This window comes from Hyperoodon ampullatus (genome assembly GCF_949752795.1).
Source record: "Hyperoodon ampullatus genome assembly, chromosome: 17".
Taxonomy (NCBI): Eukaryota; Metazoa; Chordata; class Mammalia; order Artiodactyla; family Ziphiidae; genus Hyperoodon; species Hyperoodon ampullatus.
Window position 1 is genome coordinate 69,751,239 of NC_136930.1, and position 16,443 is coordinate 69,767,681.

Below are 16,443 nucleotides of genomic sequence, written 5' to 3' on the forward strand. Positions count from 1 at the left end.
GGCTTGGGGGGAGGCTGGCTCAGCAGGGCAGCTGCACTGCCCTTGGCCGGGCTCTTTCACGTGTCTCGGGGGTCACTTGGTGGTTGAGCGCTCTTGTCTGGACTTGGCCAGGGCGGCCTGGCCCTACTTCACGTGCCTCCTCTTCTGGGTAAGCACGTTCTCCTGTGGGCAGAGTCAGGAAAGAACGAGGGAGACAAGCCAGGCCGTTGAAGGTTGCGGCTTGGACCTGTCCCCGTCACCACTGCCTTACTGCACTGGCCCGGCCTGACTGGAGTCAGGGGCGGGGACACATACTCCATCCTTTAGTGGCGGGAACTGCAAAGTCCAGTGTAAAATGCGTGGCTACAAGGCGGGGGGAGGAACTGGGGTCAAAGACGCGGTCTGTCCCCAGGGCTATCTCCCTGGGCGTATTTCCCCTCTGTCAGTCAAGGACTTCCAGGAGGTGACCACCGCACTGCCCGTCCTAGATACAGGGGCCCAAGGAACTGTCGGCCCCCCGACAGGGGCTCCACTGACAGAAATAACCATTGAGCTTGCTCCTTGCCCTTTTTTCTTTCAGAAGCTCTTCCAACATTTTCCATAAGCGTATTAGCACTGGATCTAAAGATCACCCCTGAGATCATCCGCCCCCCCTCCTCATTTTACAGGGAGGGGCCTTAGCACCCGAGGCCCCCGGCGGCCAGTCAGCTCTCTCTCTGCCTCCCCCAGCCCCGGCCTCTGCTGCCTCTCAGCAGACCTCCACCAGGGAGGAGTGGAGACTGCTCTGTCCTGAGCCAGGGACCACCACGCCAGGGCTACTCAGTGTGGTCGGGACCAGCAGGCTTCGCATCACCAGATGATCATGAGAAATACAGATTCTCAGGCCTCTCCCCAGACCCCAGGGAAGCCCCAGGAATCTGTTCTAACAGGCTGTCTGGATAATGCCATGCCCGCTAAGTTTGAGAAGCACTGAGTAGGTGACCTGAAAGTTTCCTTCCGACCTGGAGAGTCTGAGTTTTCAGCGTGAACGGGGCCCAGCTGCTCACTTACCTCTTCCGGACCCGGTGTGGGGTTGGGGGCAGCCTGGCTCCAACTTGTCTCCTCTCTGCTCTATTTATCTGCCAGCCTGTGAACTCAGAACTTGACCCCATGGTTCCAGTCCACCCTCTGAGTTGAGAGGGGTGAAAGCACGAGCTGGTGTCAGCCAGATAGAGGAGAGGAGGGGACTGGGCAGAGGTCAAAGGAGCCGTGAGATGCCCTGGAAGGTGGTCCTCTAAGGGCTGGCAGAGACCATGTCCTTTCTCCCGGAGAAGTTTCCACGCTTCTCAGTGTACTGCAGCCCTTGGGGTTCTAATGGCAGAGAGCTCAATGTCACCTCCTCCAAAAGCCCTCCCTGACTACCCCTGCAGGGCTTCTTGCTTCCTCCTCTGCAGAGCTTTATGCATGCTCCATGCAGCTCTGTTAGACAGTGCAGTGGGCAGTGCATCTAAACTGATCCTTTGCCTGGCTGCTTCTCTCCCTGGCCCAGCTGAGAGTTTGCCCCCTGGTGCTGAATCCCACCTTTGGATACCAGCTGTGTGACCTTGAGCAAGCCAGAAAATATCTGCAGGCCTAATTGCTAATGGAGTAATGACAGTTTCCTTCTCACTGGGTTGTGAAGATGAAAGGAGGGGGTAAACAATAGCAATGGTGATAGAAACGTGTCTTCCGTGGTGCTCCCTAGGAGCCAGGTCCTGCTCCAAGGTCCTGACCTGTTCTAACTCGTGAATCCTCAACACACTGCTTTAAGGGAGGTACTACTGGGACTCCCCTGGCGGTCCAGTGGTGACGACTCCGCGCTTCTACTGCAGGAGGCACGGGTTCCATCCCTGGTCGGGAAACTACAATCCCGCATGCCACGTGATGCAACCAAAAAGGAAATAAAGTTTAATTTAAAAAAAAAAGGGAGGCACTATTATCATTATCCCCATTTTACAGCTGAAGACACTGAGGCACACAGAAGTGGGGTTTTTCCAAGGTCTCAGAGCTTGCACGTAGAAGGGCTGGGACCTGAAACCAGGCATTCTGGCTCCAAAGTGACGTTCTTAACTGCTTCCCTATATTGGCACTTACAGATGATACACGTGTAGAACTTAGTATGGTATCTGACACATAGTATTAATATTAGATGATTTTATTATCATTTAAAAATATGTCATTTTTTTGTTATATTTAAGAACTGGACCTACTATATAATATATAATAAGAACTGTGTCTTATTCATTTCTGGATTCACACCATGGAGCATAAAACCTGGCATAGAGAATATACATAGTATCTGTGGAATGCCTATTTACCAAAGCCTGGAAAAAATATTGCAGAATTTGTGGAATTCCATGAGGTTTAGTTTTTTTGGGGATAAGTAAAATCAAATAGCTTATTTCTATGATGGATAGTAAACACATGGTATCCATTACTCTGAGAGGTAGCCCAGTGTGGAAACGAGCATTTGAAGAAAGACATATGATCCATTCATGGGCAATAAATCCAGAGTGAAATGCTTAACACAGAGTGTGTGCTTGGTACGTGCCCAAGAAGTGAAGACTATGCCCTTGTCTGGCCTCCCTGAGGAGGAGTGATTACCGAAGACTTTTGAAGTTCTTTATTTTTTTCGGTGCCCTCTGTGTATATATATATATTTTGGGGTGCTGGGAAAGCTTTAAGAAGGGAACCCTTGGATGGGGATTTCAGGCAGCCTGAGGCTATTCATGATGTTCCAAATTGAAGGTTGACTTACACACAGACTGATCTGGAGGCCACCTCCAACTGGGAACAATAGGTCCAAATCCTTCCTTCCCACAGTGAGACGTCAGCCTTAAGTACAATTAGTCCTTGAGAAAATAAACATGGGGATTTAAATTCTTACTAGAGTGTGAAGAGCTGATAAGTACCTTTTCCTAATGGCAGATATTGATGGAGGGATACTGATGGAGGGAAAGAGGAGTGAGGATTCCAGGTATCTGAACAACTGAAGGAGACACTGTGGAATGGATTGGTAACACGTGGGAAGGGGATAGGGATGATAAAGAGGATTTCTATCCCTCCCACGGTTGGTTGAGGGCCAGCCTCTTCCTTCCATTTTGCAAATGGTTAGATGGTCTTTAAAATACAGACTCTGGAATCAGACCCCAGGATTCAAATCCCAGTGTGAATGCTTACTCGTTATGTGACCTCTCTGTGTCTTGATCTTTCCAATTATAAAATGAGGATAATGGTGACTTCTGACGCCTGGGGAGGTTGGGAGGATTATAGGAGGAAAGCATGTGAAGCACTTGGAGTAGTGCTTGGAGCGAGGCGGGCACTCAGTAGATACTGGAGACCCTGGAGCAATGATTGGCATTTAAAATACTGCGGCTGAATCTTGCTTCCCCACCTGTCCCCCAGTTCCGTGACTTTGTTCAAAGCACCTAACCACCCTGAGCGTCAGGGTCTTCATCTGTAAAATGGGGGCACACTTTTAAAATATATTACATAAGGCAATGCTAACGTGCTCTACAGGCTGCAGTTTAAGGTATCGTTTTCCAAACCCCGAGTCCCTGGTCCCCCAGTTGCACATCCAGCAGAGGCGCTCTGTAGGATGTCGGGTCTGGACATCTGCTCTCACTGTTCAACTCACCAGTATGGCAAGGGTCTGCTTCAGCAGGTGGTTCATGGAGAATGAGTATTTTCTTGTAAAATGTAAGTGAATTGATTGCCAGTTGTAGCAAATCACAACCCAACGGAACACAATAAATTCAAATAGTAAGCGCGCCAGTAGCCGTGTCGCATTTTACAAAGCATTTTCACATCCGTCAACTCAACTGATCCTTTTGACAATCTGGTGAGAGGCAGAGGCAATCTGAGGCAGAAGTGTGAGGTTATATCACACTTTTGCTCATGGGAGTGAATTTCATAGCTGTGACTTGTCACACTTCAAGAAACTATCTTTGCGTTAAGTGCCATGGCTGGGGCTTCAACTCAAGCTTTGGAGACCAGAGCTGTCAGGGGCATCTCTCACTGTCTGCTGCAATGGCCCTGCATCTAATTTACTGGAAGCATTAAAGTGCTTCAGAGGTATCCTTGTATCATACCAGCAAATTAAGGAGTCTGGTAATTGAGAATTTTGCTCCCTGGACATCTCTCTGGGGCTGCTGTACTCCAGATATTGGGGAATGAATGTCATCTACCAGCATATTCTATTTCAAGATTTTAAAGGGCTGTGGGGAGAAGGGAACAAAAGGTGCAGGAAAGGCAGCGGGTCAAGCGTGCACTGCAGAGATGAGCTGGGAGGGGCACGACAGCCATGGGGAGGGGAGTTGCTGAGCTAGCCCAGCTATCACTCGTCCTGAGAAGCAGCTGGGTGTGAGGCCAGGTAGTAGACTACAGAGACAGGTAGAGTGGTTTCTGCTCTCAAGGAGCTCACAGGCTAGTTGGGGTGACAGATATGGACATTATTAAAGTATAGTGGGCCTCCTATTTGCTCATCTTATGGACTGATGAAGGATTGTGGGACAAAGAACCCCCTTTAGCACTTCTCTCCTCATTTCTTAAGCCAACCAACCCTTTCCTGCTCCATGGGAGTAGGGTAGACTTATAATATTACCCAGAACAAACAAATACACCCCAAAACAAGCTACCCCACAAATCACCCGGAAGCAGTCTTATCAGCACGTTTCACTGGCTGTGAGGTTTCTCTTTCCTGTCACCGATTTCTGTTTAAACTGGTGCCAGGTTGACGTGTGTCTCAATAGAAGGGTCCACTCAGGGTCTGCATCTCCCAAATTCCCAGTGGACATGTCGGATGTTTTCAGCTGTTTGGTGTTGGCTGGATCATCTTCTTATTTCTAAGAAAAAGGCTTGGGAAGCTCTGGGGCTGCACATGCCTCATTTCTGACAACACCTTGTAGTGCAGATGAATTTAAAAATAGGCAGACTGAACATCCCCTAGTGCCCACAGGGATTTAAAATTGGATAGGAAAGACAGGCCTTGGAAGAAATACTCCTGGGTTTTTTCTACATCCCAAAGGCTTCATGTTGTTGATTAATGGTGAGGCTCAGCCCGATGGCTGGCGTTCTCTTTGTGGGAGTCTGTTTTGTATCAATGATTGTCACTACCTTGGGTTGCTGGGAGCTGAGTGGAGGAACTTACATGCATCTATAATGTTCATGGTAACCAAGTGCATCTGGAGTAGATATATGATGGACACCTACACACAGGATGACTCTCTTAGTTCTTTACAGTAGTTGTCATTAGCAGTAAGCAGAGCCTGAGACAAGGATTCAGGAGTGTAGTTTATGTAGGAAGGGCAAGGAATATAAGTAGAGGTGTGGTGGAAGTGACGATACAGAGAAGAGAAAATGGCCTGTAAAAGATGGACTCTGAAACCTAGGTTTTCCAGTTTAGGATCATGCCCACTCCCATGTCGTAGATTCAAACTACCCATACCAGGCGCCCCTCCCCCCCCCAACCCCAGATGTAGCACGTGATCTCTGCAGAAGTGTCCTAAAGTCAATTAAGACCACACAACACCCATCAACCCTCGAGAGTCAGGCTCCATGCCAAAGCCCCACAGTTCTAAATGTGTGTGTGTTCCTGCAGCCTTGATTACAGAGAGAGCAGATCACATAAGCCAGAGTCTGCAGGGCTGTTTGTGTAACAGGGGTATTTTAACTCAGTTACTGTGGAAGGCATGGAACGATGTCTGGACAGTCTAAACCATTAGCCAGGAAGAGGAGGGATAAGGTTTCCTTCTGTTCTATGTATCTTCTCACCATCAACAATATTGAACTGGGGAAGTTTAGGGGAATGGAGTGCAGGATCAGAAGTCTGCATTAGGAGGACGAATTTGGTGGCCAGCCTTCTTGTGATTGGGCAGATGAGGCTCTGCATTTGCTTGGTGAGCTCTGAAAATCATTGATTGCTTTGTTTTCTTATTCGTTTGTCTTTGCATTCATTACGGTGCTGAATGCTGGTTCTATGGCAGGGATAATAATAGGTGTGGGTGATATAAAGAGGAATAAGGCCCATTCTCAGCCCCTGGAAGCACACAGTACATTCAAGGAGCTGGAAAATTATGGCCGAGCATGAGATTGAAGATAGACATTCCCAGCCTCACAAATACCATCCCCATTTGCCAATGGGGCAAGAGTCTCAGAGGACGTAAGTGACAAGGAAAATTAACACAGCCGTTGGGTCTTCTATGAGTTTGGTTCATTTTAAACCAATCCATAGTTCCTTAAGTGATTCTCAGTGTCACAGGATCCTGACCCCTCCCCACAATAGTCCCTTTGATGCTCTAAGAAAGACACGTGGGCTCTGGTTTTGGAGGATGGAGGGAACGAAAAGTGCCCACTGAACTGAGACGGTATCTTGACACTGTAAAATGAGGCAGGCAGCTCTAAATAATCAATGCGTCTATTTATTATAGGGTAACTTACTCACAGAGTGGAATGGGGATTGAGCATCACTGATCTGGAAGCATTAGTAGCTGCACTCTGCACTACTGAGGAGCCTCCAGGACAATTTTATAATTAACCTAGAGTATGGGGGTACGTGCTTGGAAACAGGACGTGTATTCCTAAGTGAAGATTTATGAATGGGTAACTAGTCTCATGGGTGCTGGGAATACATCAGCCAAGGTCTTCATCATTGTTTGGAGTCTACCAGAGCATAGAGGCCACCTGGACCTAATGATCATTAAACAGTATCTATTAACTACAAAGCTCTTGATGACAGAGAAGTGATTTATGGCACAGTATAGCCCTAGGCAGGGTCAGTGGAAGGACAGAAAGGATTGTAGGGGCCCAAGATGGCATCAGTTATGCTAACATCCGTAATTCTGGCCAGCTCTGGTTTTGTACCAGCAGCTGGAGGAAAGCTTCGAGAAGATTTTGGGATGTGCCTTGTGTGGGAAACAGAGTTTCAGGCCCAGGAGGGGCCAGTGTCGGGGAGGTAATGCAGCTATGATCATGGTGGGTCCCCAGTAGGAGCAAGCACACTCAAGCTCATACAAATAAACACCTTCTTTGCAGGTGTGACACCCCTGAAAGGAAACCAGAGCACCTTTACCAGTTTCCAGCAGGTTTATCTCTGGAAAGGTAAGCTCTGTGGTGGGAGGGGGTGAGCAGGACACTGATCACAGGAGACGGTCTGGACCCACATCTCACTCACAGGGCACTCTGTTCCCCAGAGAGACAATGTAGAGATTTACTTTCCAAGTGAGTGCTCTGTGTGGATAGAAGGGCCCCAACTCTCATCAGATAAGATACCAAAGTGTAAAACAAAAATGAAAAGTGTGGAAACCTAAGGAAGGAAGGAAGCACTGGTTCCTGTGAGATCAAGTTCATTGACCACAAGCTGCCCTTGTTAGTAGGATGGGAGCCCTGAGGCCACCGCAAACGACAGGAAGCATTTCTCCAGGGGGCCTCAGCCGCAGGCCCCTCCTTCCCCAAGGCTCAGTGAGGGACAGGACCCCAGGTGGGTGTGCCATGGGCTCCTGCTTAGAGCTGATGCTACCGTGGGTTCATGGGACAGGTTGGGCTCAGATGAAATGCATATTTGGCATCTCTTTTCTGCTTTGTTTGTTCTCCTTTGAATTTAATGAACATTGACCTAGTGCCTTCTCAGAGCCAGGGACTGTGAAAGGCATGTGGGATGAGTCTAACATGGTGAGAGAGATGAGTGAGGCACAGCCTTGACCTGGAAAGGGCCCCAGCCTCAGGAGGGAGCAGACAGGCAGGGGATCATTACATGTCATGGTCCTAGGTGCTGGGTGAGAGGCATGAGGAAGATCTCGGCCACTGTACCACTTCCCTCCTCCAATATCAAGGACAATAATAGTTACCTTATGGAGACGTTGGCTGATGTTCCACAAAAGGCCAAAGAATGCAGACCTATGCCACTGGATTTGTTCCAGATTGTATTGGGGCACCTGGCTGTGGACCATGAGGATTTCCTACATTGTCATTACCATTCTGTTGACCAGAGGAATATCTCCCCTTTTCCTCCCCAATATTAGAACAGCAATCCTTTTTTTTTTTTTTTCTCCTAGATTCTGACATGGGGTCTCGGTCTGAGTCTATGGGGTGCAGAAGGGCTGTGGAACCAAGGCCAGCATCTCCAGCAGAAACAGGTACCCACCCCAAAGCTCTTAATATACTTGGTGTCTGCCTGTGGAGACAGATGGTGATGCCAAGGGGCTGGTCGATGAGTGGACCCATGAACACCACTTCATTCTGCAGCCATGGACCCCCTCTATCCATTTCGTAAATACGGACCGCTCCTCAGAGGGGCAATTGGCACAAAAAGTAAGGTGAAATGACTGCAAAGTCACCACTGCTGCTGAGAAAGAAAACAACCATAATAACAAATCCAGCAAAAAACCATTAAAGAGCAAGGTTCATCTGAAGGTGATCAGTGCCTTCAATTATGTACATGCTGAAGAATGTAAGCAAAATGTACATGTTCTGGAATTGTTTAATGAATGAGATGTCTATGAGGGTCTTTTGAGAGAGAGTCATTTTATGCAGTGGAAGATGTAAATCCACAGCTTCCTAGGGACAGAGTGTGTGTGGTGTCTGAGGCTTCTCCACTGCTCGAGGCTACAGTTGTTCCTTAGGTGGAGCTGAAAGTCAGGGTGGGGGGCAGAGGGAGAGGGAAAGAGAGCCAGATAGAGAGAGAGAGAGGGGAGGGGAGGAAGGGGTGGGGAGAGAGGAGGCAGGTCAGCCTGCAGCACGGTGGTGGGGGACAGCACACCCATGGGAGAAACACCACATTGCAGAGCAGAGACACTAGGGCTGGCGCGGCTTTTGGCAACTCGTTACGAACTGCACAGCCACGGGTACTTTGCTCACCTCCTATGAGCCTCGATTCCTGCTGTGTAGAACGTACCTTGCTTTCCACTTATCTTCTTATAGAGAACATACCAGGGAAGACACCTGGCACATTGCCTGGTACATGATATCCCCAGATGCCCACACAAGGGCAGTTTCTTCCCTTTCCCATGGCTTTGGTGCAGATAAAAATGAGATCATGTACATAAATCATTACAGTTGGGGCTCATCCCATACTAGCTGTTCAGCAGTTATGAGTTCGCTCTGTGTCCATAGAGCTGTGGGCTCGAGGGCTGTGTCCTGATTCAGAGTGTGGCCCTCAGGTCAGGAGAGCAGGGCTCGAATCCCAGCCCTGTCTCCATCTGCCTGTGCAACCCCGAGTCATCTTCTCTGAGCCTCGGTTTCTCCTTCTTTAAATGAGAGTAATAGCAGTCCCCATGAGACGGGATTAGAGGATGTAATCCTATAAGTTGCCGTGACACAGAGCAGGTGCTCAAAAACCGGTAGCTGTTATTACGTGGTAGTTGGGATTATGATCCTAGCACCGAGCCTGGCTCGTAGCAAGCCTTCCCGAAGGTTCTGTCCCCAGTCCATCTCTCCTCCTGTATTGCCTGTCGGACAGCAGATCCCAGCTGGGGGTCGTGCTAGGGTCACAGTGCCTGTTCCCGTCCAAATGCCTTAGCGGCTATTCCCTTCTGCACCTTCAGAGGTTTGTAGTGGCAGCTTCAGTCTTGCCAGCGAGCTGGGGGGAGTGGGGGAGTGGGCACCCACCCAGGAGCCTTCCCCTTCTTGTTCTCAGGTGCAGGCATTTAGCTGGGTCCCTCCTGCACAGAGACCTGGCCCGTCTCCTGTCCAATCTTTGCCTGCACTGGCAAATCGGCATATTGGTTGTGTCCTGGGAGCCTCCCAAGCCCATGGCTGCTGTTCAGGTTTCGCTGCTGCCACGGGGACAGGGGGAGTGAGCTCACCAGGCAGGGGAGCCGCAGTGAGCCCGCTCCCCCTTGAGACTCCTGGGTGCCAGGCCCTGCCTCTGGCGCTTTAAATCCATCACCGCACAAACGTTATGACAGCCCTGCTCATCGCTGTCATTCTTCCCATTTTACCAATGAGCAGCGCGGGGCTGAGAGTGCCTGGTAGCCCTCGCTTCAGCTGGTCCAGCACTAAGAAAGCAGCCATGCTGGGATTCAGACCCTGGTCAGCTGACTCCAAGGCCCAGGTTCTTCTAGAACACAAGCTGCTCCCAGGTGCAGACAGCATGGACTTGAGAGCTGAGTCTTGGTGGCCCCTGGCGGACAGGGCAGACGGGTTCTGTTTGATTTGCAGAGTAGACTTCTGACTTTATTTAACGGAACCAATATTTTTAAATTGGAAGATTTTATATAAAAATTCAGATTTCCAGCTTCTGTAGAGAAAAACAGAGGAAAAGCTCTAGCAGCGCGGGCTTCAAATTTCTGCCTGGCAACCACCCTCGAGCTGAGCTGAGCTGCCCCCTCCATGGGGTGTGGCTCTCCGGTTTGCCCCTACCCCCCAGCACCCTACACTCCTGCAGGCCAGCCTGCCCTGGGGACATTTACGTTTGTGATCCCCAACCTTAGCAGTGCCTCTGAGCTGTAGCCAGACTGCTCACGGCCACGTAAATGTGAATGTTTTCCTGGTACTTGAGAACATTCTGTAAAATCCGCCATTGGCGCATCTACAAAGCTATCACATGATTCCCACCGGAAGACCTTGGAGGGCTTCAGGGTGAATAGACAAAGCCCAGCTTGGGTTTCCCCTTCCCAGCTGATTACATTCCTGGACTTGAGGAGATAACACCCCTGCAGGAGAAACCCCGTTGATGGGCTCCCCTGCGGTGGGGCTCACTTCCCTGGCCAGTACTCCTCCCTGCTCCCCAGAAGGGCCTTTCCCAGTCACAGCACAGCGAGGAATGTTCCCCTTTCTGCTTCCGGTTACTGCAGTTACACCGAGTGTCTCAGACACACACAGAAAAGCAGAGAACAACCTCCCAGCTGGCAGCCCCCTATTGGCCTCCTGGCCTTCAAGAGGATTGCAAAGTTTTGAAAGACCAAGTCGAAAATGGATTCTTCCTAATGCAGCATCAGGGATAAACTGAGAGGCTACAGTATCCATTCTTTCACCCAGCAGACACTTTTTGTGCACATACTCGGTGCCCTCAGAAGTTCCCAGGCTGGTGAGAATTCCCATGTGCCAGCCACGGCGGGCCAGGGTCGTGAGGGCTGCGATGGGGTGTCAGTGCAGAGGGCTTGCAGGGAAGGAGGATGCTTGGCAGCCTCCAGCAGGTAACGGGCTTCTCAGAGGAGCCTGGAAGATCTGCCAGGCATTTCCAGAGAACACCTGGGCGAAGGAGTTCCAGGCATGGGGGACAGCCTGTGCAGAGGCTCTGAGGACAAAGTGTGACTCCAGGATCTACAAGTGAGCCTCTAGGCTGGCTACGTTGTTTTTCCTTTCTTCCTCTGCTGTCTTAAGGGGTGGTGTGTGTGCTCCTACCTATGCCAGGCATGGTTCAGCAGGGCGACAGGCATGCAGACCAGCCATGGTACAGTAGCATGGGAAGCAATAACCCAAAGGGCGGTGGCTGCACAGAGGGGCTGGCGACACGGTCCCTGGGGTCTCTGTTTGCACTAAACTTCTGGCCCTGCCAGACCTCATACACTTTTATCCCCTTTGGTGATAGTTGTTGGTGAGGAAACCCAGCCTTTGTGAGCCTGCTTTAACTGGCCTGAAGAGTGGGCTTCTGAGAGGATGCTGCAGTCCAAGGCAACGTGGGGTATGCATGGGCTGTAGAGCCCCTCATTCCAGAGCCCCAAGCTAAGGGATGCTGTAAACCTGCCCCAGCTCATTCCATGATCCGCTTTATGCCCCCAGTGAAAGCCCCTCTGGGAAGTCAGAGCCCTCATGAGGTGCAGAAGTGTGCCCCTACTCCTGGGCTGGGGTGCTGGGTCCCTCAGCGCTGGAGACCCTCTGTATAGAGCCACTGAACATCAGAGCAGGAGGGAGCAATGTTGGTCCTTGAAGCACAGGAGGACTAGGCAGGTGACGAGGAAGGGGGTAAAGGGCAAGTGAGCATGGACAGTAGTCCTGGGGCAGCAAGCAGAGAGGTGATGAGCTGGAATTACCAGTGTTCTGGGGGCAGAATAGCGATTAACTACACGATTAATGTAGTGTAATGTACATGTTTCTTGAGTGTGAGTTGAAGCAATCAGAGATGAGGCTCCAAATGCAGGTAGAGCCCGGACCAAGAAGAAAGCTCGGACTTCTGTCCCGTGGGCAGTGGTGTACCCAAGAAGAGCCTTCAGCCAGAATCATGGAGTATGAAGACACAAATAAAGATGGGGGTGGGGTGAGGTGGGGGATGTGAAAGCTGGAACTTTCAAGGCTGGGGCTGAGCGGAGCTGAGAGCTGTCTTCACAGATGAAGGCTGCCATGGGGAGGAAGTTAGAACTTCCACGTGGCTTCGGAAGACAAAAGGAACATCAGTGGTTCACATTTACAAAGAGGCGGATTTGATTCCTCAACTTCCTAATGATGGGGCTGCGGTGGGCACAGACATGTCATGCAGGGCTGCAGGGACCTCGGCCAGAAATATCGTGGGGAACAGTTCTGCCTTAGGTGAAAAGTTAAACCAGATGGCTCCCAAGTTTTCTCCCCAGCCAAGATTCTAAGGTTTTGCAACTCCATAATTTTTAGGGCTTTCTGGGACCTTCTGAATCTTTCCTGCCTGACCAGACTCCCAACCCTATTGACTCCAGACATGCTCTGGCCTCACACAGCCTGCAAGTGTGTGTGTGTGTGGGGGGGGGGGGGCAGACAGACAGAGAGACAGAGATTTTCACCATGGAGATAAAGGCAAAGGAAGTTGACTTGCCCCTTCTTTTTCAGATTTGACAACAGAGCTTTTCTCCCCTGTGGACCTTAACCAAGTCATTGTCAATGGAAACCGATCCCTGCCCAGCCAGCAGCACTGGCTTTTCAAACACCTATTTTCACTGCAGCAGGCAAATCAGTGGTGTCTTTCTCGTAAGTATCCTCAGACCTCATCCTCCTTCTTCTCCACCCTGTGGTCAGGCATCTCAGACCTAGTTTAAAAACTCTTGAGACACAGATATGATCAAATTCAATAGCATAACTCAGGGGTCACTTCAGTGTTAGTGTCATGGGTGATACAGAAGACAGGACATAACCCATATCTTCAAGAAGCTAATCATGATAGCAAAAAAACAAACAACCCAATCCAAAAATGGGCAGAAGACTTAAATAGGCATTTCTCCAAAGAAGATATACAGACTGCCAACAAACACATGAAAGAATGCTCAACATCATTAATCATTAGAGAAATGCAAATCAAAACTACAATGAGATATCATCTCACACCAGTCAGAATGGCCATCATCAAGAAATCTAGAAACAATAAATGCTGGAGAGGGTGTGGAGAAAAGGGAACACTCTTGCACTGCTGGTGGGAATGTGAATTGGTACAGCCACTATGGAGAACAGTATGGAGGTTCCTTAAAAAACTAAAAATAGAACTACCATATGACCCAGCAATCCCACTACTAGGCATATACCCTGAGAAAACCATAATTCAAAAAGAGACATGTACCAAAATGTTCATTGCAGCTCTATTCACAATAGCCCGGAGCTGGAAACAACCTAAGTGTCCATCATCGGATGAATGGATAAAGAAGATGTGGCACATATATACAATGGAATATTACTCAGCCATAAAAAGAAACGAAACTGAGCTATTTGTAATGAGGTGGATAGACCTAGAGTCTGTCATACAGAGTGAAGTAAGTCAGAAAGAGAAAGACAAATACCGTATGCTAACACATATATATGGAATTTAAAAAAAAAAATGTCATGAAGAACCTAGGGGTAAAACGGGAATAAAGACACAGACCTACTTGAGAATGGACTTGAGGATATGGGGAAGGGGAAGGGTAAGCTGTGACAAAGGGAAAGAGAGGCATGGACATATATACACTACCAAACGTAAGGTAGATAGATAGTGGGAAGCAGCCGCAGAGCACAGGGAGATCAGCTCGGTGCTTTGTGACCGCCTGGAGGGGTGGGATGGGGAGGGTGGGAGGGAGGGAGATGCATGAGGGAGGGGATGTGGGAACAGATGTATATGTATGACTGATTCACTTTGTTATAAAGCAGAAACTAATAAAAAAAATAAAAAATAAAAAAGAAGCTAATCATGTAGTTAGTCTCTACTCTACTTGCAGAATCTATCATCCATCCATCCACCCATCCATCCATCCATATATCCATCCATCCATCTATCCATCCATACATCCATACATTCATTCATCCATCCATCCTTTACCTAACGGGCACATGCTGTGTTGCGCAGGTGCTATGATCTAGGCCTTGTGTTTCACCTTGGGAATGAGAAAATAAAAATCAGCCATATGCCTCCCCATTAGGGAGCTCACATGTGCCAGTGGCAAAGTCTGACACGGGACTGGGAACAGGGGAGATTGTTCACAACGCCCCCAAATTTTACATTCTGTGGCCTGTGGCCTGTGGTCTGAGGTCCTGACTGCCTCTGGGATGGTCCTGGGCAGATCCAATGGAATTTTACCCTCTCTGCTCCCATATTGCTGAGTTTCCAGCTGACCCTTCACCCTCTTGGACTTTGCCTTTTTTCAGAGCCACCTGGACTCCCTGTTTCGTGCATGGCCCTCTCCACAGCCAGGAGAACCCTAGTGTGTTTCTTGGGCCTTCCAGACTGGACAGCCTTGACTGACCTGGGCCTCTTCCCTGCCTGGGAAGAGTCCCCACGGGGCATTTCTCCCAGAAGCTCCTGTAGAGGTAACCCTCCACTGCTGGCCTCCCTATAGGACTAACACCCAACTATTCTCTTGCCTGTAGGCTGTGTCCAGGAGCCCTCTTTCTGTCAGCTGGCAGAGGTAACAGACAGTGCACCCTTGTACTTCACCTGCACCCTCTACCCAGAGGCCCAAGTGTGTGATGATGTCATGGAGTCCAGTCCCAAAGGCTGCAGACTGATCCTGCCCCACAGGCCAAGTGCCCTCTTCCAGAAGAAAGGTGAGTGCTTGGTTGGATCAACCCAAACTGCGTTTTTAGTGGGCTGCTGGCTCTGTGGCTTTACAGATATCCAGATCAGTTCTTCTTCTTTGAAAAATAGACTTCCCTGGCGGTCTAGTTGTTAAGACTCTGTGCTTCCACTGCAGGGGGTACAGATTCGACCCCTGGTCAGGGAGGTTAAGATCCCGCAGGCTGTGTGGAGCGGCCAAAAAAAAAAAAATGTCTAAAAGTAAAGTTACCCATGCTTCTTGTAGAGATGCAAAGGCATTTAGAAATGCATCAAATTGACTAGAGAGAATAATCTCACTCTGGAATCCCACTGCTCATAGAAATCATGTTCTTTGTACATAGCAGGTGGAATTCCAATTGGCCATTTATTATAGAAGATCCCAACAACTGTAGCTTCAACAAGATCGAAGTTGATTTTACCCCTTTGAGAACATTAATGACGCTAGTTGGGTGGAGAGGGGTTCACCTTGCCCAGTCGTCATTTCTTCCTTCATGCTGAGATCTTTCATTTACTGTTCTATCTTCCTTGTTGGAGGCCTTTCTCAGGTGTCTGGTGACCCTTGATTTTTCCACTTAAATGTAAGACGGGCCCAGAAGCTAACTGGGAAACTCTGAGTGTATTGTGGGAGCTTGTTGACTTGGGCTTTCTTTGTAGGATAATCTAGTTGGGCCACCCTTTGGGGACTCCCTCACGTCCGTATATCTAGGCCCTTCCTCCAGAGGAATCTTGTAATATCTGGCCTGGGGGCGTGAGCCTGGCTGCTTGTGGTTTAGATGCCAAATAAGATTGGAAAATTAGAGGATCTCAATATTCACCACGTAGGCTGACTGGAAAAAATCCCCCGGCTTCAGTGTGGTACCCCCTCCATTACAACTCAACCTGGCACCCCCGAGAGACCCCATCCTTCCATGGTAGGAAGGGGCAGTTGTTGGCTGTGGAAAAAGAGGAGGGCCTCTGGAGACCTAACTGCTTCTGCAGAAGCTTTCCAGCCCATTCTGTTTTAGCTCACTTTCATCCCACTGCTGCTGATACTGAAACTTTTGGGGATTCCAGAAGGTGTATGGGGTTGCTTCTCAGTTCTTCCCACAGAAAAGTCGAGAATTCAGCTTTCTTAGATTTATTAGGTCAACTTTTACTCCTCTGTGTTTTTTGTAGCTTCCACAATTTGTTTCTCTCTCCCCTCTCCTATCCTCTTTTGCCTTGGGGGTATATGCCTTTACTATTATTTTAGTGAGATTTGGGGTGGGAGCAGACTGTAAGTACATGGGTTTAATATGCCATCTTAATTGGAAGCTTTCAGTATGGTTTGTATACCTTTGTCCCCCTACAAAAGTATCTTTATGGCTACAGCACATCTCTCCTTAAATAATATAATGTCTTCCTTCCCTCTGTGTAGTTGTACTGCAAGATAAGGTGAAGAATTTTTACACTCGCCTGCCGTTCCAAAAGCTGATGGGGATTTCCATTAGAAACAAAGTGCCCATGTTTAACAAATCCATTTCCAATGGGTAAGCTGTTTCCATTCA

General features: G+C 49.1%; 1 protein-coding gene across 1 annotated transcript in view; it reads left to right on the top strand.

Annotated features, from left to right (window-relative positions):
- Positions 1 to 16,443, top strand: part of TG (thyroglobulin) — a gene marked incomplete at both ends in the record, with an annotated part of 239,988 nt that overhangs the window by 76,204 nt on the left and 147,341 nt on the right. The window contains 5 exons of the mRNA XM_079722325.1: positions 7,030 to 7,095; positions 8,049 to 8,129; positions 12,730 to 12,867; positions 14,731 to 14,907; positions 16,314 to 16,425. Coding sequence (XP_079578451.1) covers positions 7,030 to 7,095; positions 8,049 to 8,129; positions 12,730 to 12,867; positions 14,731 to 14,907; positions 16,314 to 16,425 — 574 coding nt within the window. The remainder of the gene's footprint in view (positions 1 to 7,029; positions 7,096 to 8,048; positions 8,130 to 12,729; positions 12,868 to 14,730; positions 14,908 to 16,313; positions 16,426 to 16,443) is intronic.